At 37.5% G+C, this 24,020-nt stretch overlaps 4 protein-coding genes across 8 annotated transcripts; 1 reads left to right on the plus strand and 3 right to left on the minus strand.

Moving 5' to 3' along the window:
* Positions 1–4,354: 4,354 nt before the first annotated feature.
* Positions 4,355–8,502, minus strand: LOC135609549 (profilin-like). Of its 4 annotated transcripts, none has more exons than XM_065102934.1 (4): positions 8,272–8,491; positions 6,075–6,212; positions 5,240–5,345; positions 4,355–4,619 (listed from the first exon to the last, which is right to left on the minus strand). In XM_065102934.1, exons 1-4 carry the CDS (start codon positions 8,392–8,394, stop codon positions 4,555–4,557), a joined length of 432 nt encoding a protein of 143 aa, XP_064959006.1. In that variant the 5' UTR covers positions 8,395–8,491; the 3' UTR covers positions 4,355–4,554. The 4 variants fall into 4 exon arrangements, with proteins under 4 accessions (XP_064959006.1, XP_064958999.1, XP_064959011.1 ...); XM_065102927.1 differs by having other exon boundaries at positions 4,355–4,625; XM_065102939.1 differs by having other exon boundaries at positions 4,355–4,641; positions 8,272–8,490.
* Positions 8,503–10,116: 1,614 nt separating this feature from the next.
* On the minus strand, positions 10,117–15,924 carry LOC135609564 (deSI-like protein At4g17486). Of its 2 annotated transcripts, XM_065102953.1 has the most exons (7): positions 15,529–15,924; positions 11,820–11,878; positions 11,591–11,735; positions 11,406–11,486; positions 11,195–11,293; positions 10,418–10,575; positions 10,117–10,325 (listed from the first exon to the last, which is right to left on the minus strand). In XM_065102953.1, the coding sequence occupies exons 1-7, from the start codon at positions 15,671–15,673 to the stop codon at positions 10,206–10,208; spliced, it is 807 nt and encodes a 268-aa protein (XP_064959025.1). In that variant the 5' UTR covers positions 15,674–15,924; the 3' UTR covers positions 10,117–10,205. The 2 variants fall into 2 exon arrangements, with proteins under 2 accessions (XP_064959025.1, XP_064959021.1); XM_065102949.1 differs by having other exon boundaries at positions 11,591–11,878.
* Positions 15,925–17,442: 1,518 nt separating this feature from the next.
* Positions 17,443–20,368, minus strand: LOC135613275 (serine/threonine-protein kinase Aurora-1-like). Its single transcript, XM_065110374.1, has 9 exons — positions 20,245–20,368; positions 19,625–19,738; positions 19,264–19,410; positions 19,078–19,173; positions 18,790–18,885; positions 18,628–18,724; positions 18,418–18,535; positions 17,796–17,868; positions 17,443–17,686 (listed from the first exon to the last, which is right to left on the minus strand). The coding sequence occupies exons 1-9, from the start codon at positions 20,278–20,280 to the stop codon at positions 17,585–17,587; spliced, it is 879 nt and encodes a 292-aa protein (XP_064966446.1). The 5' UTR covers positions 20,281–20,368; the 3' UTR covers positions 17,443–17,584.
* Positions 20,369–22,285: 1,917 nt separating this feature from the next.
* On the plus strand, positions 22,286–23,964 carry LOC135613291 (GDSL esterase/lipase At1g29670-like). The gene is made up of 4 exons (XM_065110375.1): positions 22,286–22,742; positions 23,009–23,260; positions 23,343–23,601; positions 23,657–23,964. Exons 1-4 carry the CDS (start codon positions 22,362–22,364, stop codon positions 23,893–23,895), a joined length of 1,131 nt encoding a protein of 376 aa, XP_064966447.1. The 5' UTR covers positions 22,286–22,361; the 3' UTR covers positions 23,896–23,964.
* The last annotated feature ends 56 nt before the right edge of the window (positions 23,965–24,020 follow it).

Below are 24,020 nucleotides of genomic sequence, written 5' to 3' on the forward strand. Positions count from 1 at the left end.
GGTTGGCTTAGGTATACTAAACTAAACTAGGTTCTGTCTTCTTGGACGCGAATTAAGAAGCCTAGGTAATGAGGTGCTGCAGAATTATCTGCTAATTAAAGTTTCGCATGTCATTAAAATGTGTTTGTGGACTAAGACAGTTCTTAATACCTACATACTGAAGAAATGAGCTTAAGAAAAATGTCTTTAAGTAGACCAAGTCTATCAGCAAGATAATTGATGACACTGTACTATTCTCTTCAGCTTACCGACATAGTTGCAATAATGCTAGAAACAAAATATGAACAATGTCAATTATGATAGATTACATGGAATTAAAGGTTTCTATAATGGATCTGTGGATCACATGGAGGAAATGATAATGCTCCTAGACAAGCAGCAGCAACTGCATACAACATGCACTTGGTTGCCCAGCTTAATTCAAACTACCGAAAGCATTCATCTTCACTCACCATCAAGACAAGAAGAGAGAAAGAGACTGAGAGATGGAAGCTGTCCGTACCTACTGAAAGCATGAGATGAAGAGGAGACCATCAAGATCTCAATTACAGCACTGCTGGGGGGTATGAGGAGGCAGCTCTGGGGAAGGAGGGAGACTGCAGTGGAGGAGAAGGGTGAGAAGGTAGAAGAGACTGCATGCATTCTTGTGTAATGTGATAAGTGAAGCATCAGGTGAGAGGATCTCATCCGATGTAGGTTGGTGGCCAATTGAGTGTGTTTGCTTTGTGATGGGATCGACTGGTAGCTGATCGAAGAAGCCAATTTAGAGCATGGAAAGATGGATAGAGCAGCCAACCAAAGTGTCAACCTTGTTCGATCAACAACAATCGCTCGAAATATTTGAAGTTGGCGACATGAATCGTTTTCTATCATCCAATTTTGTACAAATAGGTGTCTTTACCAACTCAAGAATATTTAAATCTTTGTTTACATTTCTAACAAAAATCTTCTCTTTTTTTTTTTGTCTTTCTATCTCTTCTTATGCTCGTATAGTATGTATAAATCTTCTGAAATCATGTTTATATCATCTTAGGCTGGAGGAGATGCTGCCAACTCCACAGTGCTGCTTTCTATTCACTTCAATTTTGGCTTGGGCTGGATGGAGTATGGGCATTACATGCTTTGATGCAATCTCGGACATATCTGTGCCCTCTTACTACAGAGTTGGTGAGATTGTTTCTTTGGCTATTTGGATCTGAGCTTAGAAATATGATCTGTTGACTGTTGTGTCCATCATTTGCTTAGCATCAAGCTTGCAGTGCCATGCCAACTTCCATAGCCATGCAACTCGGTTTCTATTGGACTATCCGATGCCTTGTTGTCATGCATTAATTACAAATTTTTAGCATGGTTTTGATTGAAGTTACAAGTATATGATTAAGGAGCTTGATTATATCTTGGCTGGTCTTAAGAGAGGCATCAAATAAGGCTTAATCATGACCCGACCTAATTTAGATTAAATTTGATTTTCATGTGAGTCGATACATATTAATTTTTTATGTGTTGTTTTAAGATTAAATTCGTATGTATCATGAAAACAAATAACGTGATGTGATTATCAACGTGGGAAATGAGTTATTTAGGATAATGATTTAAATAAGCGTCTGGACGCTTGCCTATGAGCTCGGGTGAGGCGAGGTGAGGTGAGGCGAGACGAGGCGAGGCTCGAGCACCATAAGTCTCGACCAGGTGACGCACTTCAATGTAGCATCTCTTGGGCACTTGCTTGAACCCAAGCGTTGAGTGTTTGGCTCAAATGAAACAACAGAACTAGACTTTTAAGTTTGGTTCGATTGAATAGTAACTAGTTGGTTTGATTGAACCAACTAAGCTACATTCTTTTACTGTACTCGCAGAACCCATCCCTCGCAACCCCGCACGACCTAGAGTCATAAACTTTAGCACAATTGTTGCCTCCGTCGCCAATGCTTCCTTTGTTGTTGCCTCCGCCACCGACATATAGGATCGATGCTTCCTTTGTCATCGACAAACAGGTCTGACGGCCTAACTATCATGCATAGTTTCTTTCGTCATCGCTACTTCCGTGTGCAGCTCCTTCCACCATCAAGGGAGAGGATCGTAGCTTCCTCCACCATCAATAGACACCTCTGAAGCTTCCTTCACCCACAACGTTGTCATCCATGACTTTCGTCGTCGTTATTACCGTCGTTCACAGCTTTCTCTGCCACTGTTATTGTCATTCGAAGCTTCCTCCATCGTTACTGCTATCGTCCGCAGCTTCCTTTGCGGTCACTGTCATTGTCCAAAAGTTCCTCCGTCATCATTCTCCACTTCTTCCCCACTTTTTAGTATCGATGACTCTTTTCTCCCCCTCTAACTACTATTAACAATAGATAACATATTATTAACAATAAATAGTTAATTACTATTATCATATAATAATCACTATTTAGATTTTAATACTATTAATCTTTATTTATTTAGAACTATTATTAGGGTTTCAGGATTAATGGTAAGTGTACAAAACAATTCAAAAAATTATCAAAAAAAATCAAGAAAGGGGATATACAATTATCTAAAAGATCTATAGTTACTTACATTATTTGTGATAAGACCACTAGGTGATATTTTTCATTCAAAGCAACATCACGTAGGAAACTTCAAGAATACATTAGCATGTAAAAAGTATCCACATGATCTAAAAGAAGAGTTGCTAGCTTATATGATTGAAAAAAAAGACATAAAAGAATAAATTTTATGGGATTTTATTTAAGGATAATATTAAACATATTAGAGATGATAATGAAGATTATTTTGAAAGTGTCAATTCAAGTAGGAAAAATAATATATGACAGAAAATAAAAAGAAAAGTCATGGTTATTAAGAAAGGTAAAAAGAGATTGAAGTGATAAATAATAAGAATGAGTAGGAGTAAAACTAACATAAACAAATATAAGTGATCTTTGTGATAAAAAAAATTAAAACAACTTTGTATTGCGACTTATAATATTACCGGTTATGAGTAAAACTGAAGTGTTTTTAAGCATGTAAAAATCACAAAATATTTTTATTTTAATTAATTAATTTTTTTTAAATAGTCATATTAATATTTTTTAAATTATATGATATAATAGGTTTTCATAAAGAGAAGAAATCCATTAAAGCATCAATGATTACATGATCTTGTTTACATAAAATATAATCAAGCATTAAAGACTTGTTATGATTTACGAAAGAATATTGATCTAATCTCAATACAAGATATTGATGATTCAAAAGAATGGTTGGTGGGAGAAATTGGTGCGAACTTGCAATATGTCGAAGATGAGTTTATATTTGGAAATGACAACTTGACAATGGGTAGATGTGACAAGGGCCTCAAGTATTAAAGAATTACAAACATATACAAGACAGATGATGAAGGTAAAAAAATATACCGAAGTCTCAAGTTCATCTCCTACTATTGTCAATGAGAAAGAAACATATTTGGATGAAGATGGATTAGAGGGAAAAAAAACAAAAGATGATTATACAATGACGATACTGATTACGATGATGATTAAATTTAATGTAAAACTTTGTTGTATTAACTCTTTTGACATTTTTGTTATTAGAAGATGAGCAACTTAATACTTTAGATTTTTAATTTAATATTATATTTTTATTTATATAATCATATTTATTAATTATATTATATATTTTTATATTTCAAAACATATTGTTTTGTTTGGGCGACACACACTTTGTATTTTTAAATCACTGATGCAGGCACACTCGGAACATCAAAGAATTTGTAATGATTCATGGTAAAAATTCATGGTGACAATATATTGATTATCTCTTTGAAGAATGTGCAATTATTTAGATCAATGCAAAGCATATGGGCTAACCACAAAGCAGGACCAAGAATGTGTTTGTTTCTTTGTTTGAATTATTTACATGTTTAGCACAAGATACCCAAATATGGTTGCTTAGAGTACTTCATTTTCAGGTCGAAGTCTCTTTTTTATCTTTTAAGTAGCAGAAACAAAATTCACATCCAAAAGCACTATTCACGTTATCACAATCAACGGTAGCAGAAAATATTCTTTCTTTGACTCGAGAAATATTTTCGTAAACACAAGCGACAAGTTCAGTTAAACAAGACTCACGATGTCAAGATCAATGGCAACCCAAAATATTCTTTCTTTGAATCAAGAATGACTCGAGAACCATTTTCATAAACACAAGCGTTGAAAAATGACAACTTCAATTAAACAAGACTCACGCTGTCAAAATCGATGGTAACTGAAAATGTTTTTTCTTAGAATGACTCGAGAAATATTTTCATAAACATAATAAACGTTGAAAAATAACAACTTCAATTAAACAAGATTCACGATGTCGTAATCAATGGCAACGGAAAATACTCGAGAAATATTTTCATAAACAAACACAAGCGATTAGGAAGCCACGTCTATAAACAGCAAAGAATTCAACCTTAGCAAGGGGATTTTCTCCCTCTTCGCTTCCAAAAGGCTTTCTTAGTCCAAGGAGAGACCACAGTTTGGGACACATCCAAAATCGATCTTCTCATGATCCCCATTGTCCTTCCTAACTGCTCCGCAAGCAATGTGCCAAGGCCTTGGCGATCCTCATCTCAATGATAATCTTGGACTCTGCAACTAAGACAAATTGTCTCTGCAATTAAGATCAGTTGTTGATCTATCTATGGATTATCATTTTCCGAGCTATCTCCACGATGCGGATACATATTGACTTCAAGACTAACAGTATAGTTCAGTGATTTACAAGATAAGTAAATTCTAAATAAATGTCTACAATGTACAAATACAATTATTCTTAAAATCATTCTGTCAAGACACAGTCAAAATCATGACTAGCAAATCCAGGATATGTAAAGATACCACATTAAAGAGTCATATAGTAATCTTAATGCAACACTTTCTAAAGACCAAAGATGATTTCAAGATAAATCAGAGAGGAAGACATGTGCAAACTAAGTCACCAGCATCATCACCTATACATAATCATGCACATATAAGTCAAATCTACATCCAAAACTTCCACACACATCACCACACAGAAATGTTGACCCTAGCATGACAATGATACTAACAGGACTTGCATCAAATTTCCAACATGATTTCGAGCTGATTATTTATTGCACTCAAGGAAATATCAGGTAGATCGCAAGCCTGTTCCAGGAATTATGGGAAATATCTAAATAGGATGCATCCACACCGAATTTAAAAAGCCTGGTCATAAAGATAATCACCAAGCCTCTCGACGACCATGTTGCACTGGCCACCCGTCATTGGTTCATCGTATATGCCAATGATCAAGGCCAGATTGGTTTTCTTGACAGTGACACCACCAGTACCCTGCAAGTCATTGTTTGAGAAGTCAAAGAAAGTATTCAAAATCAGGTCATCAGTACACACACAAAAATTTTGGTTGCTCTCTGAATGCTTGTTGATGCTCGTGAGCTTTGAACCAAAGAACTAGGTGCTCATTAGAGTTTATAAAATGAATCTGGTTATGGCACATTACACTAATAATCAATTAATCTATGAAATCAACACAACCAATAGATCAAAAGTAGCATCATTCTACTTGACCATTTTTAGATAAAACAACCAGGACTGGTAACTTCAGAAGAATATAGCTGAGTTTATCCCTACACAATAATACCAAGATTATGTCACGTGAACAAAATAGAGAACTGGTTGATGATGTGTTACACAATATTTAGATGAAGTATAAATGTGCTCTAAAAGTGAACATAATAAGAGTAAAGAATATTATTGGTCAAATCTATATTAAATCATTAAAAGTGTGTTACCAAAACCAGTTGATAGATTATCCATTGGTAACGACCAAATCTCAGAAAGATAATGTCCAAAAAGATGACTAAACTATTCGTGATGCTCGCTACAACAGATGAATTTTAAATGCTTAAATAAGAAATGCCAGCTTGCAATTTTCAAACTTCTGTTTATGCGGCTTCTTAATGGCATTTCAGAGCAAGTATATAGGTCATATTAGAAACATAAATGTAAATTAGATATTCAAAAATGCATTTCAGCTCATGAATGACATAGACCACTGACCTTCTTCCCTCGAATAACAGCACCTGGCTCGCCTTGGATTACCATGTACTTTGTCCCACCAAGATATAACCCAGTTGGTGCAAGAGACCCTGGCTCATCAAAGTCGGTCATGATTGCAGTAATCTCTTCTGGTTTAAACTGTATTGAGAAGACATGATTCTATTAACAGATGATATATATATCAAAATATACACAATGACAATGCTGTGCAACACCATGATCATGTCTGTTGTCTTATATGCATACGTTGGCAGTCCAGTAAAAAGAACTGCTTAAAGCTCCATATTGTTTTCCAGAAAACTGATAGCTGAAATGACTGATTAATTCACTAAATATTTTCTTTAAAACTCTACCCAACTAAAAACAAGGGGAAAATAACTGTACAGAAATCTACTCGTTGCACTATATCTTCTCTTATGCCCCTGCTCTTTCTTTTCTCAACCCTTCTACATGTTGCAATGAACTGAGGCCTTCTTACTTGAGTCATGAAGCAATGATAGGCATATGTAATTATTGGCACACACAAATGCAAGACTTGAAATAACAGGGTATAATACACCCTTAAAATGATGACAAAATTTATTGCTCACATATAATTGCATTTCACAGATTCTAAACATACTCTTGTATGATAATATCTATGGTTATTTCTGTATTGAATTCTTTGTAATTATTAACTAAAAAAACTTCAGCAAAGCATCCGACATACATTTCTATGTAGAATCCAATGAACATCAGTAATTGATATGTCTTGATTACATGATGGCATGGATTATGAAATATCCATGATTCACAGCTTTCATACAACAAAAATCCAATTCAAACATAAAAAAGGGCAGGATTAGCTAAGTTAGAACAACATGATTATTATGTTCCTAGATATGCCACATATAAACACAAAGAATGTTCCACATCTGAACTTCTTAAGTTGCAACAAGATAAATATACATTGACAGGCCAAAAAGTGTTCTTTTATTATTTATGTGAAGTGTTATAAAAGAAGAAAATGTAAAATCTCGATATGAACATAACATACAAAATCAGAAGGGGACCTCCCACTCAGCAGCCCCCGTTCCTCTCGTTATGAACTCTCTCTCTCTCTCTCTCTCTCTCTCTCTCTCTACATGTAAAAGCTACCAAGCACATCAGAGTTTCACTTGAGGGCAGAAGAACACTGCTAACCACATTCTTGAGATTCTTCTTGTTGGTAGGTTGAACATATTTAGACAATGAGTACATAAAAGTCCCCAGCATGTGAAGACTCTGAGGTGCTCGGAAGTGCCATATGTTACACAATACCAAACCCTAGTGGGCTCCTCCTCATCTTACTTGGAAGGATGACCAAAAACAACCTCAAAACTCATAAAAACACTAATTGATGGTGGAGCATCAAAGGGCATGAATAGTATCATCCCATCACCTCCCAGAGTATCAATACCTGTAATCCATCCATTCATACATGGGTACGTCCCAAAAGATCAATGCTTGTAATTCATCTATTCACTTAACCTAGGTCGCATCAGATATGATCAAAGGGGTAAAACAAAAATCCCACAGTCACATATGATAGGAAGCACCGAAAGCCCTCCGATTCTGACCCGTGCATTAGAAACGTTTGGCCACTAAACTAATCTCCATCAATTTCTGACGCTTACACAATCACCTGATTATTCTACAACTAATATGTTGATAGATTGTGATACCACAAGGATCACCAGCAAGTAAGATATTTTCTTTTTTCTAGCTGATAGACAAGATCAACTTGGTGCAGATCGAAGATATGATTAATGTAAACATCCAAAGAAAAAGCATGTTCGTCAACAAATAAAGGATTGTCAGAGTCCATCCGATTCCATGACATACAAGCTCGAAAATCTTCCAAGCTCCAGAACACTCCTTCCAGAAAGAAACGAGGGATGATCGCTTCCGACACTAGCGAATAGAACTCTATCCACCAAGCGACAAGGAAACGAAAACCCTAAAGAAAACAGATTGAAGGAGTAACTGCATAAATGAATCCATTTTCTAGCGGTTAACCATCAGATCTCTCAAATCGAATAGACTCCAATCGAGCTCAGAAACAGACAGTCGAAAAAGAGGGCAGATCGAAGGGGAGAGCGGGCATCAGATCCTTCTTCCCCGTTATCCATCACGAGATCGAGAACGCAGGATAGGGATCAAACGAGGGAACTCGGACCTGAGGGAAGGAAGCGCTCTGTGCCCAGACACTGCCGTCGTGGCCGAGGATGGCGGCCGCCGTGAGATGCTGCCCGTCGATCTCGCACATCAGATGGTCGTCGACGTATGCTTGCCACGACATCCTCTCTCGCTCTCCCTCCCTTTCTCCTCTCCTGCTGTTGCTCCTGCAATCTCTCTCTCTCTCTCTCTCTCTCTCTTCTCTTTCTCTCTCAAGTGATGGGTGTCATCGAAATACTTTTATTTTGGATATTTTCTAAACAGTTATCTTAATTTTAATTATTTTCAAATCATACATCGTAATTCATACACTACCCAAATTACCCCTTCCGCTCTACCCCACTTCCACTGCCGCTGCGCCCTCGCCGGACCCGGTGTGTCGCGCGAGCACAGTGGCAGGCAGCCAAGGGAGGGGAGGGGGGCGGTGGGCGGGGCCAGCCAGCGCGCAGAGGCACAGGCGAGACCAACCCACGCGCGAACGGGGGCGGAAGGCGGGGTCAGCCCACGCGCGGAGGTGCAGGCGCGGCCAGCAGGCCGATGGCAGCCCTCGCGCCCCTTCCTTCCTCGCGCAAGGGCTGCGAGCGACGGCTCTGGCGTGTCAAAGGGAGCGAAAGCGGTGCAAGGAGGAGGCGGCAGCGGGGCAGCCGGCGACGGCGACGGCGGCGACGGAGTACGCGATGGTGTAAGAGGGTGGAAATTTTGGGCTTTTATGAATTAGGGGTATGATTTGAATAAATTAAAATAAGGATAACTGTTTAGAAAATATCCAAAATAAAAATATTTTTTAGAAAAATCGTCAACAAAGCTTCATGCAGTTAGTTACAGGTAAAGAACTAACATAAATGAACGGACAAGATGTAATAGCGTGATGATGATGACTTGTGATGAGACATCTGGACCATCAATTCTCGACACAATTAGAGGAAAATCATTACCTTTAATTTCTTGTTTGCTTGCACCAAAAATTGCTACATATGAAATCAATGATTTCTGTATTTAACTTATGTTATCTTTTTATCTCTTGATTTTTATGCCATTGCCAGAGTAGAAAATATTGGAATTCTAATTTTAAGAATATGTTTGCAATTTAACTTTTTAGTTCAAATTGCTCTTTCGCAATTATAATTAGTAGTGTTTAATTTGTGTTTTTTATAATATTACTGGAAGTGATATCCTATAAAATTTTAATATACAAAGATATACATAAATTATTTCAAGTTTTACAAGGATCAATTGCTATAATAATAATGCCATCTAAGTTGGGGAAGAGAAATAAAAAAAAATTTCCCATATAAATTTCATACATGAGCTATAATAGGCAATCTCAAAGCAAAGATGAGTGCATCCATTTATGCATCTTATCTTTATTGCTACAAACATATAATTCCATAGAGATCACATTTTATTCATTATATATATATATACATATATACATATATGTATATGTATATATAAGTTGCTTTAAAGATCAATTGTTTGATATCTTAAAGGAACATTTTGTTCCACCAAATGCATGCATTTGCATGACCCACATCTCATAAAAAGTTGAACAGAATCAAATGGTACATCCACACCTGCTGGCTTACAGAAATAGGAGGAGGCAGAGTTGTCCCTTAAAAGGTGTCTTGCCATCAGAAGCTGCAGGTGTTCATGGTTGCAGCAATAATGGCACCTGGTGCAATGTTTCTGTATTTTATTGATTATGTGACCCAATATTAAGATATGTCTTTTATTGATTGAAGTATTTCAACTCAAAATGACATTGATCAAAATTTTAATATGATATCATCATGCCATGCTTAGAAAAAAATATATCCCTGATTAATATCCATCAGCATCAAATACCTTTGATAGTTGCTATATCTTTCGTTGCATTTATGTGAACTGAAAACAATTCCATACCTTGTCAACTTTTACAATAAGCTCAGTCTCAATCTAGTATTCCAATCGATCATTCTTCCAGTCTTTGATGTTAGCTTGAAAATTTGTGGATGACTGCAGGAGAGAGCTCTCAATGGATCTCCGGGAAACATCCCACTCTTTTACATCTCTTTTCTGGAGATACAGAGGCAACTCTTAAGATCATGATTTTAACCAAAGTTTTGTAATATGCCTGCAACAAACAAGTATTCCAGGAGTTGAAGAACCTCTTCACCAGGAAGCAGTAGTAATTTTTTATGTGGCAGCAGACCTCCTTTACTATCTGTAAACAAAAAGATCATGATTTCTTTTGCATCAGCTTGATGATTACCGACGAGGAGCAGCGGTACTTCTCTCTTGCGAAGCAGTAATCCCCCTCCAACACCTGAACAAAGAATCCTTAGTTCATCAAGCATTGTTCTTTGATATAATAGATCACAAAATAAGAGAACCACCATTTATTCCTAATCGGCATGATGTGCTCCCAAAAATCATCTTGGTTACATCTAGGAAAGATCGACTAGACAAGTTCTAAGAAGCAAAATTGGGATTCAGAAATATATCATTCTAGTGGAAGATATTTGAGTCCAGTGGAAGAAAAGAAGGAAATGGATTGAAGGTGACGAAAAAGGAACAGTAAAAAAGAATTTTTCCACACATGCAAAGACAGACATCACAAAAGTTGAAACTCCCAGTTTTTCTACAGATTATCCAACTGAAAAATTACAGAATTACAGGTGCAAACTTTTACACCAACAAAAGCAGCTGAAAAAGAATGAGCAGAAAATCAAGAAGAACGCCATTACTAGGTGTAGCAGGCTAGCAGCCTACTACAAATAAATATATAAACAGGGTAAAAAGGAATCACTTTGCTGCAAGATTACAGAAACACTAATGGCGCCATAGTACACCATTGTTAAGGGAAGCCCCAACTTCTAGTGATTTAGCATGGCTAAGAAAGTTTCACTTGGGGACCGATTTCATGATAGTTAGCTGCTCCCCACCAGATCGCAAAAAAAGATATTTCTCTTGATCTGCATCATCACTCTCTAGAGGATCATGTGTGGTCGCGGTGATCACTGACAAGAACTCCGATCCATCCTCTAGAGGATAAACAAAAAGTTAATAATATATACAACTAATATGCATCATCATCATTCTTTATAACAACTTTGCTTTAGCCAAGGTAACCAAAGATCACATTTCTTCACTAACCTGATAAACCCTGGTATTCGGCTATCTGTTTGACAGCTGGCAAACGAAGGCTTTCAGGTAGTAGACAATTACAAATTGCACCTACACAGAAAAATTAAATCACCATACCTAAAAGCCTCTTTCAGGAATATAAAAAATGTATCCTGAAGGCGCAAAGACTATTAAGGAAATTAATACCAAATTACCTAGTCCTGCAAGCCTGTTAACCCACAGTGGAATTGGTCTTCCTGTCAGTCTCTTGCTGACATCATCTGTGAAGTGATTGCAATTTTTTGAAATGAGGTGATAGGTGTCTCCATGATACTCTGTGGCAATGCTTTCTATAAATGCCTGAAACTCAGATGGAGGCATACTTGTATGACCCAACAAAATGGAACATCTATATAGAAAACCCGGGCAAGTCTTTGGTTCCACCTCAAACACACCGCTCGTAGGGAAATCATGTGCTCCAAACCCATACTCCAGTTCATGGACTGTTTCAAAGCAATTAGATGTCAGTGATCATCATATAAAGGTACGCTAAGTCCTCAACTAGAAAATTCATTTACGAAGAATGAGCATTCCATAGGTAATTATATTTTTCATAAATTCCTGATCTTACAAGGTGGAGCCTTGCTTGGAATGTTCTTATTCAAGAGGATGACAGCATGCAAACCACATGTTTTAAATGAAACATAAATTTGATGAACAAGATTCTTTTCTTGTAGGCTTCAGTGAACGATGTAGACATTGGAACAGAACTCAATAGCCCCAGTTATGATTCTTCAAGTCTCTGTCTAGGTTTTCTTGAACAGCAGCTGTTTGCTGCCAACAAATTCAGAAAGCACTTGCCCGACAGATCAAGCAGAGGGACCTGTTCTCACTAGTCAAGGTATCTCCTACAATGGCAACCAAGTATGTATGTGACTTTTTACCTTTCCATTTTCGTGGCTTCTTTGTTCTCTTTTCATCTATCTCTGTTTTAATTTATTCAATCTGTTTCTATCTACTATGGCAACCAAGGAAGTATGATTTGGAGAAAGAATTACTTATTAGTTTATTCATTGATTGATACCCGTTACGATCTCGTTTCTTTTTTGTATACCCCTAAGAAAAATAATAAAAAATATCATAACAAGGAATAAATAGAATTAAAATTATATTATATAAATCAAAACATATCAATCATTTCATTTTTCCTTCTTCAAGAAGGATGCATTTCTATGCTTGTTTTGGCAAATAGTTTTCCTTGTTGATAAAATATCTAACTGATAGGCATCTTTCTCTATAAAATTTTCTAATAAGAAGAAACTTCCAAATCGGTGTGCAGACTGGTTGGCTAAGTTTGCGCTTTCTGCAAAGCCTTTTTTTTTGTGGATGGATCAATAGCCTGATCCATTTCTTCTTTTTTTAGTGTTGATGCTGCAAGCATAGGTTGTAATCGTTTTTTTTTCTAATAAAAAGTATTTTTTTTTAAGTAACTTTCAAATGATAATAGAAACCAGGGTCTGTAGTACCGAACTGTACCGCCCGGTACGGGCGGTACGTACCGGTCCGACAGGTTGCCGATACGCGGACCGTCTGTTACCGGTCCGAGTGCACTGTAGCACTGTAGCAGTGCTACAGTACTTGGCACACCTGGGTATACCGCTCGATATACCGTACCGTACCGGTACCGAGCCCAGGTCGAAAAACCGGTACGGTACGGTATTACGAACCTTGATAGAAACTATAAATAAGATTTAAATAATCGTGACTTAGCGAAATATAAGATTTTTATTTTTTCATATATCTCAATGTGATAAAAGATAAACGTAGCTACCCCAGATTATTAGGATTTTACGGCTTTGTTATTGTTGGCATAAGATACTTCCTTATGAGAGCAAAATCTTAAATCAAATTCAAGATTTAAATCCATCCCTTTTCCTTAAAAAACTCAATCAAGCCTAAGATTTGTCTCATTCCTTCTTTTCTTTGCCCTTTTTCCCTTTCCCTTAGGCAATTTTGGTAACTAACATAAGGGAACAAAAGATATTGTCATTTGACAACTTATAAATATTTACATAATAACTTGTAAACTAAAAAATTATTATAAAAATAAATTAAAACCGTGTTGCATCACATAGGAAGAGGAGGTGATTGTTTAGATTAAAAGAACAAAAGAAAAAAAAAAAGAAAGATGACACATTATTTCAGTCTGACTCATACAAATTGATAAAGTCAACCAATCAACTCGCAAGCTATAGTGAGACAACCGAGATAACTCCCTTTTAAGTGACTGGGCTCTCTATGATTGTATGATCTTGATCGTGATTTTATGGGTGTTAAACAGATACAATCCAAACTGTTAAGCGCTGAACCAAACTGAAAATTTTTTCGGTTCGGTTTGATTAAAGTAATGTAGTTCGAACTCGAACCGATTCAAACACGGTTAATATGGTTCAGTTAACCGATTAACTGGTTTATAATTTTAAGTAATTTTAAAAATTATTTTCAAATGAACCGGTTCAGTTCAATTGAACCGAATCAAAATCTTGATCCAATTCAGTCGACACGACAAGATTTGTGAAATTGAACCCACATCATTTGTAAAATTAGACCTTTGGGATGGTTTAGTTAATTGGTTTGTATCAATTAAGGGCTAGGGGTAGTGAACTCATCAGACTGATATCTTTTGAATTAAAATTGATTCAGTTTGGTTTGAACCAGTTAATCGAACCTAAGGAGAGTACTCCCACTCTACGCAAGTTATTTGAGCCAAAAGACTTACTCAGTCAATATACTTCGTATTAGAGCCTTCGTGTGGTTAATTTTAAATGTGATTATTGCATATTTACCCTATCAATATGAAACAAAATTGAGATATTTTTGCCTACTAAAACTAGCACAGCTTCTTATCATTTCACTGCTTAGGTTGTAGCAGAATGAATCAGCAGTAAAAATAAAGTGCATGGCAAATATTTACCACAACAGCATGCCTTGCATTATGTGTACAATTGTATATGACAGGAGATTGCCATTTAAAATAGCCACTTATTTTTATTAATAAAACATTCAATCAAATATTTGATAATCTGGAAAGACTTAAAACATGATAAGATTATATGGGAAGACTTGAAAATCTGGAAAGGGGAATATTTTGCAAATTTCTTAATCTTTCTTGCTTAAAGAACTATATATCTGTCCCCATTCTTCTCGTCCTAGAAAAGATAAGGCCATGTGATCAACTGGTACATCCATAGATAGTATATAGCCTCTCCATGGTGTCAACACTGAACATATGCTGCAGGATAAAATTACCCATCCACAAAACCTTTAGGTACCAGAAACAATTTTTCAAAGGAACCTAATTTTCAAGTTTTCTGGTACACATTGCCAAGAAGAAATTGAAATCTTGTCTGGAAAATCATCCTAATCGATGTATTTTAAGCTTAGAAAAAAAAAGAACTTGGACATGAACAAAGCTGCTCTCCTGGCTCTGTTTATACTGGTTTCAGATGCTAATCCTATTTATCCTGGATCCAACAGGTTGTGGAAACTGCTTCCTAACTGTGATTAAAGAATTACTTGTATTAATCATGATGTTTTAAGGAATGTAGTAATCCTGAATAAATAGATCCACTACGAGTAATTTTATATCTGCTCCAACAGCAATCACAATGAAGAAAATTACAAGCCACTTCCTTTACCTTCTTCTTCACTTCAATTCGTCTTTAACTTCACTTGTACCCGTATGTTGCATCTGGTAATAATGTGAAACTCCATTTCCCAAGTACCACCACAAAGAATATGTGTAACAGAATTAAGACCATTAAATCTGTACAGCCAGATATTCTCGTCCATCCAGTTCTTGATTTCCTATCGTCAGTAGCCCGATTTCTAGATATTCAATTGAATCTAAAGTTCCCCAAATCAACTTTAACTGCTTTATCATATGACACAAAATTGAAAAATGCGACAACAATCCCAATTCAGAAACATAACTCCTTCCGATCGCGAGGGCTCCACTAAACACATTGAATCTCAACATCGGTTCCAAGAAGGCAAGCCCTAATTCAACACAAGCTATCTAATTCACCAGCAACATCTTACAGAAAGAACTAAAATCGAACATTTTAGGGAAACAGGAGATATGGGCACTCACCTTCGATGCCGGAGTGAAAGATGCCGATGCCGAGCCACCGCACGTAGTTGTTCAAGGGGGTGAGATCGTAGACGTTGAGCACCACGGGGCTTAGAGCGGCATTGCCTTTGGAAGGCGACCCCCCCGAGGACATAACGGACCCCATGGAACAGGAATGGGTCCGACGAGGAGACCCCGGTGATCGCTGATGAAATAGGGTTTCTCGAAAATCGCGAAATAAAGGAGGAGGAGGAGCCTCTCTCTCTCTCTCTCTCTCTCTCTCTCTCTCACCACTTCTCCCTCTCCCCTCTTCCCACTACTCTCTCGTCTTCGGGCGATGCTGTCGATTCACCCCTCGAGAACGGAAGTGGAGGGGCGGCTGCGGTCGCGAGAAATATCGAGTAACGAGCCTGACATATGTCCATATGCCATCTTATAGGGACATTGGTTACGTGTATATAGTCCAGCTTTATACCTTTATACATGCATAAATACATTAAACATGTCAAAATCTATACAAAGTATTATTTCCTTGATTTATATATATATATATATATATATATATATATATATATATATGTATATGTATCGGTAAAGTTCTTCATCATTATGGTTTTATGTTATTTTAAAATTATTTATGGTAAACATAGCAAATTCAGTTTGAGATACCACTTTTGCTTTTTTAGATTATAAATGAATTATATAGTCAATTCTTGAAATATTTAATTTGGTCCATTCACTTTCTAAGTCATTAAGTATGGTATGCAATACCGTACTATATCGGTGGTGTTTCGAGGTTGGCTCGGTATGGTACGGTATCGACGTACCGAACGATACATCGGGGGTATATCGAACCGTACACCAAGGCTTAACGAGTGATGATTTTCTCTTACTGTAGTACTGTAGCACTGCTTCCGTATATTACTGTAATACCATAGCACGATCCTTTCGGTAGTAGTCCGCGTACTGATATGTAGTCGGACCGGTACGTACCGTCCCATACCGGATGGTATCATTCGAAATTATATATCAAAAATAAATAGTATTTTTAATTTTACTTCTTCATTCAATGAATTATATAATCTGGGTGTGCTAGATAGATGCTTGCATCGGAACACCTAACCTCCTCACTAGACATAGGAAGATCTCTCCTTAGAGATAAGAGTAGTATTTATTTAATGTTCCCTATGTTTGATCATAGTAGCTAAAGATATGCTTTTTTTTTCTGATAGAAAATATTTCAGAAATTAAAGGAGCTTCTTTTACCGAGAATTGAAAGGGTTTTTAATTCTTTCAATAAACTCTATAACTAGTTGTTAGTGGATTAATTGGGTTGATTAGACTTAAAGTGATCTAATGATTTCAATGGTCCTCACTAATATTTTATTTTCCGAGATTAGGGATTTTTATTAAGAACAATGACATTTCTTGCACAAGTTTAGGCTATCTGTTCCTTCATGATCAATGGCATTTCTCCAAGTAGAAAATACATGCAATGATAGTCCCTAAAATATGAGATTTAGCCGATCAAATCCTTCCATCATTATCATTATTAATAGTTTAACTAGTCAATTGAAATCAGTAAAAACAAAAAAAAAATATATATTTTTTTTTGGAAAACTTTAAATGGATTTTGGATAGTTAAAAGCTTGTAGAATCAATTTGAACCAGTAACTGATATATTTATGTGGAAAATCTCTGGATACCAATGACAACAAATGATGAGTTAATTTAATTAATATAAAATTATAATTCAAGAATTAATTTGATATAAAAGATTTAATATAAAACAAGTGAAGTAGGTTCCACAAATCTGAAAAAATATTTTCTAAAAAAATGCAAAAATTGAGAAGCAGATGCCTACAGAGTGCAAACAGACAGATTTATTTATCTGCCATGGTATTTCCTTTCTTCCTCATCAGAAAGTCCCTGAATTGATGGTAATTACTTCGTGCTATGGGGTGTGTGAGGTCAAGAGGAGGTGAAATCCTCTCTCTCTCTCTAACTTTTAACCCAGAGATTCTTCCAGAATGAAAGTAGAAATGTAGTGGCATCCAAATTGGCAAAGAACCACAGGTCAGACGCTGTAAACACCCGAAGGATTTGCATTTTGGACAATCCATGGATGCTGAAGCAGCCTGTGAAGTGGAAGTCGTTGTGATGAATCTTTGACAAGCATCTGCGGAAGATGTAAACTCATGTTGACGAAAGGGAATAAAATATGTAATATGTGGAAGCTAAAAAAAGGGAAAAGTTGGAATAAAAAGACATGGAAGATCATCAAGAACCTGGCTGATAAGGTCCTTTGCACCAGGAGAAACAATTGGTATCGAGGGAAACTTGAGATCAACATTTACTATCCTGAATCAGCAATGTAAACAGCAGTCCAGTTCAAATAGTGATACAGAACTTGCTTTGATCTTCTATATGACAGATAAACTTGAAAATAAGATTACTTGAAGAATTGACCAATAAACTTCTTATGTCAGCGTAGCCCACAAAATTGACCAATAAACTTCTTATATCTATGATGATTGGTAATGATGCAATTTAGCACATGATAGCCAGCTAAATACATTTGGTCATTGATTAACATGGGCTGTCATGCTCATAGTGAAACAGATTTAGAATCATTGATTAACATTGATTAAAATTTTTCCAAAGTGGAGGAGGTATGCCTCATCCAACTTATTTTTCTTCTTTTTGGCTAGAAGCAAACAACTTTCATTTCTTTGTGAACAAAAATTTTGAATGTAGCAACAAATCTACGATTATCTCTCTTTTATTAGCTTAAGAGCAACTTAAGATTTCAGTGTCTATGAAATCTTAGCCCAGTAAGCAAAGTACTTCCGCTCCTAAACAGAATATTGTTCGCGAAGCATTTAAACCAGGCACATTTTGTTTGCTTACCTTATGTATGTATCTGAATGTTCCTTTGCTTCAAATGGGGGAACCCCATAAAGGAACTCGTAGCATAATATGCCCAAGCTCCAAATATCCACATTAGCATCATGTTCTGCACTTTCCACTGTGGCCAATATATATGCAGGAAAAAGACCAAAGACAAATTTTAGATAAAAAATTTATAACAGAAATTGATCATGACAAAAGTTGACAAACCCATTTCAGGTGGAAGGTAATCCAGTGTTCCACACATGGTCTGCCTGCGGTTGAACGCGCGAACTGACCACCCAAAATCCGCAATTTTCAGCTCACCCTGTACAATGATTCAACTTCATAACCACTTCAAACTTTGTCTGTGAGGTACCAAGTAAGATCTACCTGAAGCCCGATCAGTATATTCTCTGGCTTGATATCTCTATGTATCACATGCTTCCCATGGAGGTATATCAAAGCTCGCGCTAAAGATGAAATGTACTGATGAACGGTTAGCACACAAACCGATCAGCAAAAGGTAAAAAAATTGGGAGGTTGGAGGCTCAAGTTCATTAAATAAAGCAAGTTAACACAGCTGAAGTTAGATGACTAGAAAGCAAACTTCACTGAATAATATCTCAGCCCAAACAGGAATGATTATAGTTTAACTCATACACTATCGAGAGAACTCACAGTAGCGGTGCGCCTTTCACTGAAGTATGTGCACTTCTGCAATTCCTTGTAAAGTTCACCTTTTTCCGCATATTCTAATAGCAAGTAAACACGAGCCTACAGTAAAAACGGTAAAGCCAAGCCAGTCAATTGAGTTAGCAAAACAAGATTCAACTAAAACATAGAAAATGACAAAGGGGATCGAACCTCATCATAGAAATAACCGTATAGGCGCAGTATGTTTGGATGCCGGAGGTGACTCTGTATCTCCACTTCACGCCGCACCTGATGCTCGACTTGAGATTGTTTGAGCTGGCTCTTGAAGAGCACTTTCAATGCCACAATTTGGTTACTCTGTTTTCCAGTTTGACACTAAAAGTTAGCTGTAATAGAATAAAAATCATACCTTGGCAAGGGGAAGTTCTTTGTGTAGTGAGTTTGAGCATTCATCGGATCGACCAAATAAGAACGAAATTCAAGTATTCATGCCATGGAGAATGCAGGCCTTATGATATGCTTATTAGTTTGAAAGGGAGGACCATATGATAAATGATTCTATAGTTCATACCCTCTTTTCCCTGGCCAGGTAGACATGACCAAACTTTCCTCTTCCGAGAGGCTTGCCGATATCAAAATCATCAACCTTCCATCGCCTCTCCGCGGCTGAAACCTTCGGAGGAGACTGCAATCACAAATATTTGTGAGATTGTATCATATAAAAGCTGTGACGCTCCACATCTAATAGATTATTGGCAACTTTCAATCCATATCGTAGCAAATCATTATCACAGGAATTTAAAAAAAAAACCAATTTGGAAACCAACTACGAAACTCTAATATGTTCTCGAACAGATTACGGTAGCTATCTAACAAACAGACAAATAGAAGAATCCGCCGCCACCACCGTAGCACAAAACCCCTAGATTTTCTTGAGACGACCGCAAGAATCATAGTGGGAAAAGGAATCAAGAAAGAGGGCACGGTATAGGGAAGGACATTTGGAATCCGAAAACCTAACTTTCACGAAGAAAAGAGGAGGATCAAACCACAAGACACGAGAATAGACAACCAAACGTGGGATAGAAAGAGGACGGCGGCCCATCTGACGGAGAAGCGAAGATGAGCCCTAACCCGTCAAAGTATTCCCTTGCAAGGAACCCTGGAAAACCCAAGATCCCCATCGATTACCTTCTCTGCTTGCTGTGGCTCGGCGGCGATCGGCATCGGGTGATCGAGGAGGGATCGAGAGACGGAGGGCGAATTGCGGAGGGAAGAATTGGGTGGGGTTAGCAATCGAATCGTATTTGAGACGGCGCTCCAACGGTCGAATACTTGGAAGCGCGAAGCCGATCATTTCTTTCAAACTGAGGCCGCGTTGTGAATAAAATTAATAACTCTTCAAAACTATATATATAAAAAAATCGTCTTATTCTTTAAAATAACGAATTTTTCCCCATTTTTTATTTTCCCAAAAATGATCATTTATTTTAATTAATGAAATAAATAATTGTGATAATATCTTTGTAGTATTTTGGTAGATATGTGAAAAACATTGACATAGAAATCTGTATATTTAATTGTTCGTGTTCTTAAATCAATTAAGACATGTATTTGAAATTTTATTTTATTTTATTTAGGTGAATTAGTTTTTACCCAGTTTTGAGTCCATTTACCTTTATTATGAATATAGTATTTTTTTAATTAGATTATAATATTTTGATGAAGGTACCAAAAATACTATAAATCTATTAAAAATGTTGACAGTATAAGTCTTATATATAAGGGATCATATTCAACCCCTCATTTTATTTATATTTTAGGACGGAACCTCTCATTTTATTTTATTTTTGAATATTACTCAAAATTAAAAAAAAAAAAACATCTCAATTTTTTTATTAATTTTAAACTGTTATAATATTTTTATTGAGGTACTTTAAATGCTATTGAGAAATATTATAAGTAATATCATATTGTGCTTCTTTAGTTATTATTATTCGTTGATCATTATGATATCATAGTTTTAATTTTATAATTAGTTTGATAGAGGTTAGGAGTCTATTTAAATTATTTGTAATATTTTTATTATGGTTATCAGTATATTCTAATAAACCAATATTTGATTTGATTTGATTTTTGAATTATTATAAATATATATCTGAATCATATATCACATTATGTCTTGTGTGTCTTGGCTTTATTTGACTTATTTATATATTTTTAAATATATTTTATAGTAATTTTATTGTGATGGTTAGAATATTATAATATACCAAAAAATTATATTATACTAAAATTTTATAAATATTTTTAAAAATAATTTAAGTATTTTTAAATTAAGAATATTTGTAACATCCTGATTAGTCCCACATCGAAAGTGAGCAAATATTAAGATTAACTTATAAGGATTCGATGAGTGTACTATTAGCAACTTTTGGTTAGACTCGAATCAAGTTATCCGTAGATGGAGTCAAACTCGTCACGCCTTATTGTAACACCCTTGATTAGTCCCACATCGAAAATGAGCAAAGATTAAGATTGACTTATAAGGATCTGATAAGTGTATTACTATTAATTTCAGCTTAAATCAAGCTCGAGCCTTGATAATATTATTAAAAAAAACACTGATCGAAAATATTTAAAATATAAATATTTTATAGGAAAATCGTCCATAAAAAGAAAACATCAACCTTATTGCAGAATGAGCCTACCGATCCTTAGCATTAGCCCTTCCCCGCCTTTTCTACAGTCCGTGAACCTGAATTCCCTTAGTCAGCCAGCGTCATTTACCGGAGAAACCTACCCAAATAAATGATCTTAAGTGACGATGACACCTGCTGAAGCAACAAGGACGATGCAATTACTCCTTCGACACATTGCATTTACTACTGCACACCATTGAATGGTTCCTGCACGTCTGCCTGCCTGCATGGCGAACATGGAGATCACCAGGCCAATCCATTAATCACCACCCACTCTCTTCGTCCCACAACTCCTTGCATGCCTGCCCCGAAGCTAGAGCTCATGTCCATCTCTCTCTTGGAAATAGTTCCGTGATCTCTGGTTGCTAAACCAGTCAGAAGATCTTTAATGGCCACCCTGTTGTCATTTAAAGCTGCTTTCCCAGTGTGTCAAGACTGAGTAAGTACATGCTAGCTTCCACTGCTGCCCATCTCTTCATTGCTGCTGACAGTTCCGTGTTGGGCAACTGACAATATGGCAACCTCGTTGAATCATCGATCTTAAGACCCACACCCTCTCACTCTAAGAAGAAACCATTGCAGAAGTACAAACTCGCTGCTACTTCCATGGCGGAAACACCGGTATGGCTACTCTTCATGGCCTTCGCCTCACTGCCGCTGCTTCCTTGGTGCAAAGGTGGCGACGAGGCGGCAGTGAAGGGGATGTTTGTGTTCGGGAGCTCGTTGGTGGACAACGGGAACAACAACTTCTTGAGGAACTCGAAAGCGAGGGCAGATTACTCGCCCTACGGGATCGACTTCCCTTGGGGTCCCTCGGGGAGGTTCTCCAATGGCAGAAATCCCGTCGACGTCCTCGGCCAGCTTCTGATGCTTCCTTCGCTGATACCGCCCTTCGCCGACCCCAAGACGAAGGGGAGAAGGATTGTTCATGGCGTCAACTACGCTTCCGGTGGCTCCGGGATCCTCGACCACACCGGTTCTCTGACCGTAAGCCCAACTCCTTCCTCACGTGCATTTGCATGCACAAACACAGCATGTCTCTCGCATTACGTGGTTTATATTACAGTAGTAAGATTCATACTTACGATTAATAATCGTCGCAATAGATTACGTCAGGATAAGCTATTACTGAGGTTTAGATGATGGACTTCTTTTCAAAGATGGATCTCTTGTATGCGCCTTCTCTTTGCCGTACAGAGTGATAGATTGACCGAATGCAGTGTAACTTTTCGTGTAATCGCTTCTTGTTGCAGGGTGAAGTAATGAACTTGAGCAGCCAAATAGGGAACTTCGAGGACAAAACACTGCCTGAGTTGAAAGCTCAGCTTGGTAACGGCGGAAGCCGACGCGTCGTCGCGAACCGCTTCCTCTCCCAGTATTTATTCGTGGTTGGAACAGGTGGAAATGACTACCTCCTCAATTACTTCGCCGGCGATGCCAAGAACAGCACCACCTTGTCTGAATTCACCCACGACCTGGTTTCCATCTTGTCAAGCCAGCTCAAGGTAAAGCCTTCGTGTCGGTACGATCACATAGCTGCAGTGCGTGGAGTCACATCCTTAGTTACCAAGATCACAAGTCTTGCAGAAGCTCTACGATCTTGGGGCGAGGAAATTCGTGCTGTTCTCGATTCAAGCCATGGGCTGCGTTCCGGTGGTGAGGGCGAACGTGCCCACGGCCAAGGGAGGCTGCGTCGAGGCCATGAACGAGGCCGCCATCCTCTTCAACTCCCACCTGAGACGGCTAGCCGACGCCTCTCGGAGGAGACGTATGCCCGGCTCCTTCGTGGTGTACGTCAACTCGTACAAGATCATCAGAGACATCATCAACAACCCCATTCGAAGCGGTACGTAGTTGCGTGCGTTGCATGCTGCATGCTGTCTGCTGAGGCTTCGTTTCAGGTTTCTCGGAGACGAGCGATGCGTGCTGCGAGCTGTCGTCGGCCATGGAAGACGGGAGAGGGATACTGTGCCGAAGAGGAGGGCGTGCCTGCGGCGATCGCGACTCCCATGTCTTCTTCGACGGGCTTCACCCTACAGATGCTGTCAATATGAGGATAGCAGTGAAGGCTTATGGATCTAATCTGAAGGCCGAAGCTTACCCCATGAACGTAGGACATTTAGCGAGGTTATCTATGTAGAGATGTAGACGAAGGCTTGCTTATTATCAATGGCAATAAAAGTCGTCGAACACATGTTGGATGAGCAAATACATAGTTGTAGCTCAGCATCCTTCTATCTCGCTTATGTTGTTGAGAGCTTAGAT

Source organism: Musa acuminata, chromosome BXJ1-2 (assembly GCF_036884655.1).
Source record: "Musa acuminata AAA Group cultivar baxijiao chromosome BXJ1-2, Cavendish_Baxijiao_AAA, whole genome shotgun sequence".
Lineage (NCBI taxonomy): Eukaryota > Viridiplantae > Streptophyta > Magnoliopsida > Zingiberales > Musaceae > Musa > Musa acuminata.

Excerpts from the sequence above, each read along its gene's own strand:
- LOC135609549 (XM_065102927.1), bottom strand. The coding sequence starts at position 8,394 with ATGTCGTGGCAAGCATACGTCGACGACCATCTGATGTGCGAGATCGAC. Across the intron at positions 5,346-6,074 it reads CTGTTATTCGAGGGAAGAAG|GGTACTGGTGGTGTCACTGT; the intron begins GTCAGTGGTCTA and ends AATGACTTGCAG. Across the intron at positions 4,626-5,239 it reads CATGGTCGTCGAGAGGCTTG|TTGCAGAGTCCAAGATTATC; the intron begins GTGATTATCTTT and ends AATTTGTCTTAG.
- LOC135613291 (XM_065110375.1), top strand. The coding sequence starts at position 22,362 with ATGGCGGAAACACCGGTATGGCTACTCTTCATGGCCTTCGCCTCACTG. Across the intron at positions 23,261-23,342 it reads TCTTGTCAAGCCAGCTCAAG|AAGCTCTACGATCTTGGGGC; the intron begins GTAAAGCCTTCG and ends CAAGTCTTGCAG. Across the intron at positions 23,602-23,656 it reads CAACAACCCCATTCGAAGCG|GTTTCTCGGAGACGAGCGAT; the intron begins GTACGTAGTTGC and ends GCTTCGTTTCAG.
- LOC135609564 (XM_065102949.1), bottom strand. The coding sequence starts at position 15,673 with ATGGGGTCCGTTATGTCCTCGGGGGGGTCGCCTTCCAAAGGCAATGCC. Across the intron at positions 11,879-15,528 it reads CTTTCACTCCGGCATCGAAG|TCCATGAACTGGAGTATGGG; the intron begins GTGAGTGCCCAT and ends GCTTTGAAACAG. Across the intron at positions 11,487-11,590 it reads TAACAGGCTTGCAGGACTAG|GTGCAATTTGTAATTGTCTA; the intron begins GTAATTTGGTAT and ends TTTTCTGTGTAG.
- LOC135613275 (XM_065110374.1), bottom strand. The coding sequence starts at position 20,280 with ATGCCGATCGCCGCCGAGCCACAGCAAGCAGAGAAG. Across the intron at positions 19,411-19,624 it reads ACCTGGCCAGGGAAAAGAGG|AGTAACCAAATTGTGGCATT; the intron begins GTATGAACTATA and ends ACTGGAAAACAG. Across the intron at positions 17,687-17,795 it reads CAAAGGACCTTATCAGCCAG|ATGCTTGTCAAAGATTCATC; the intron begins GTTCTTGATGAT and ends CATCTTCCGCAG.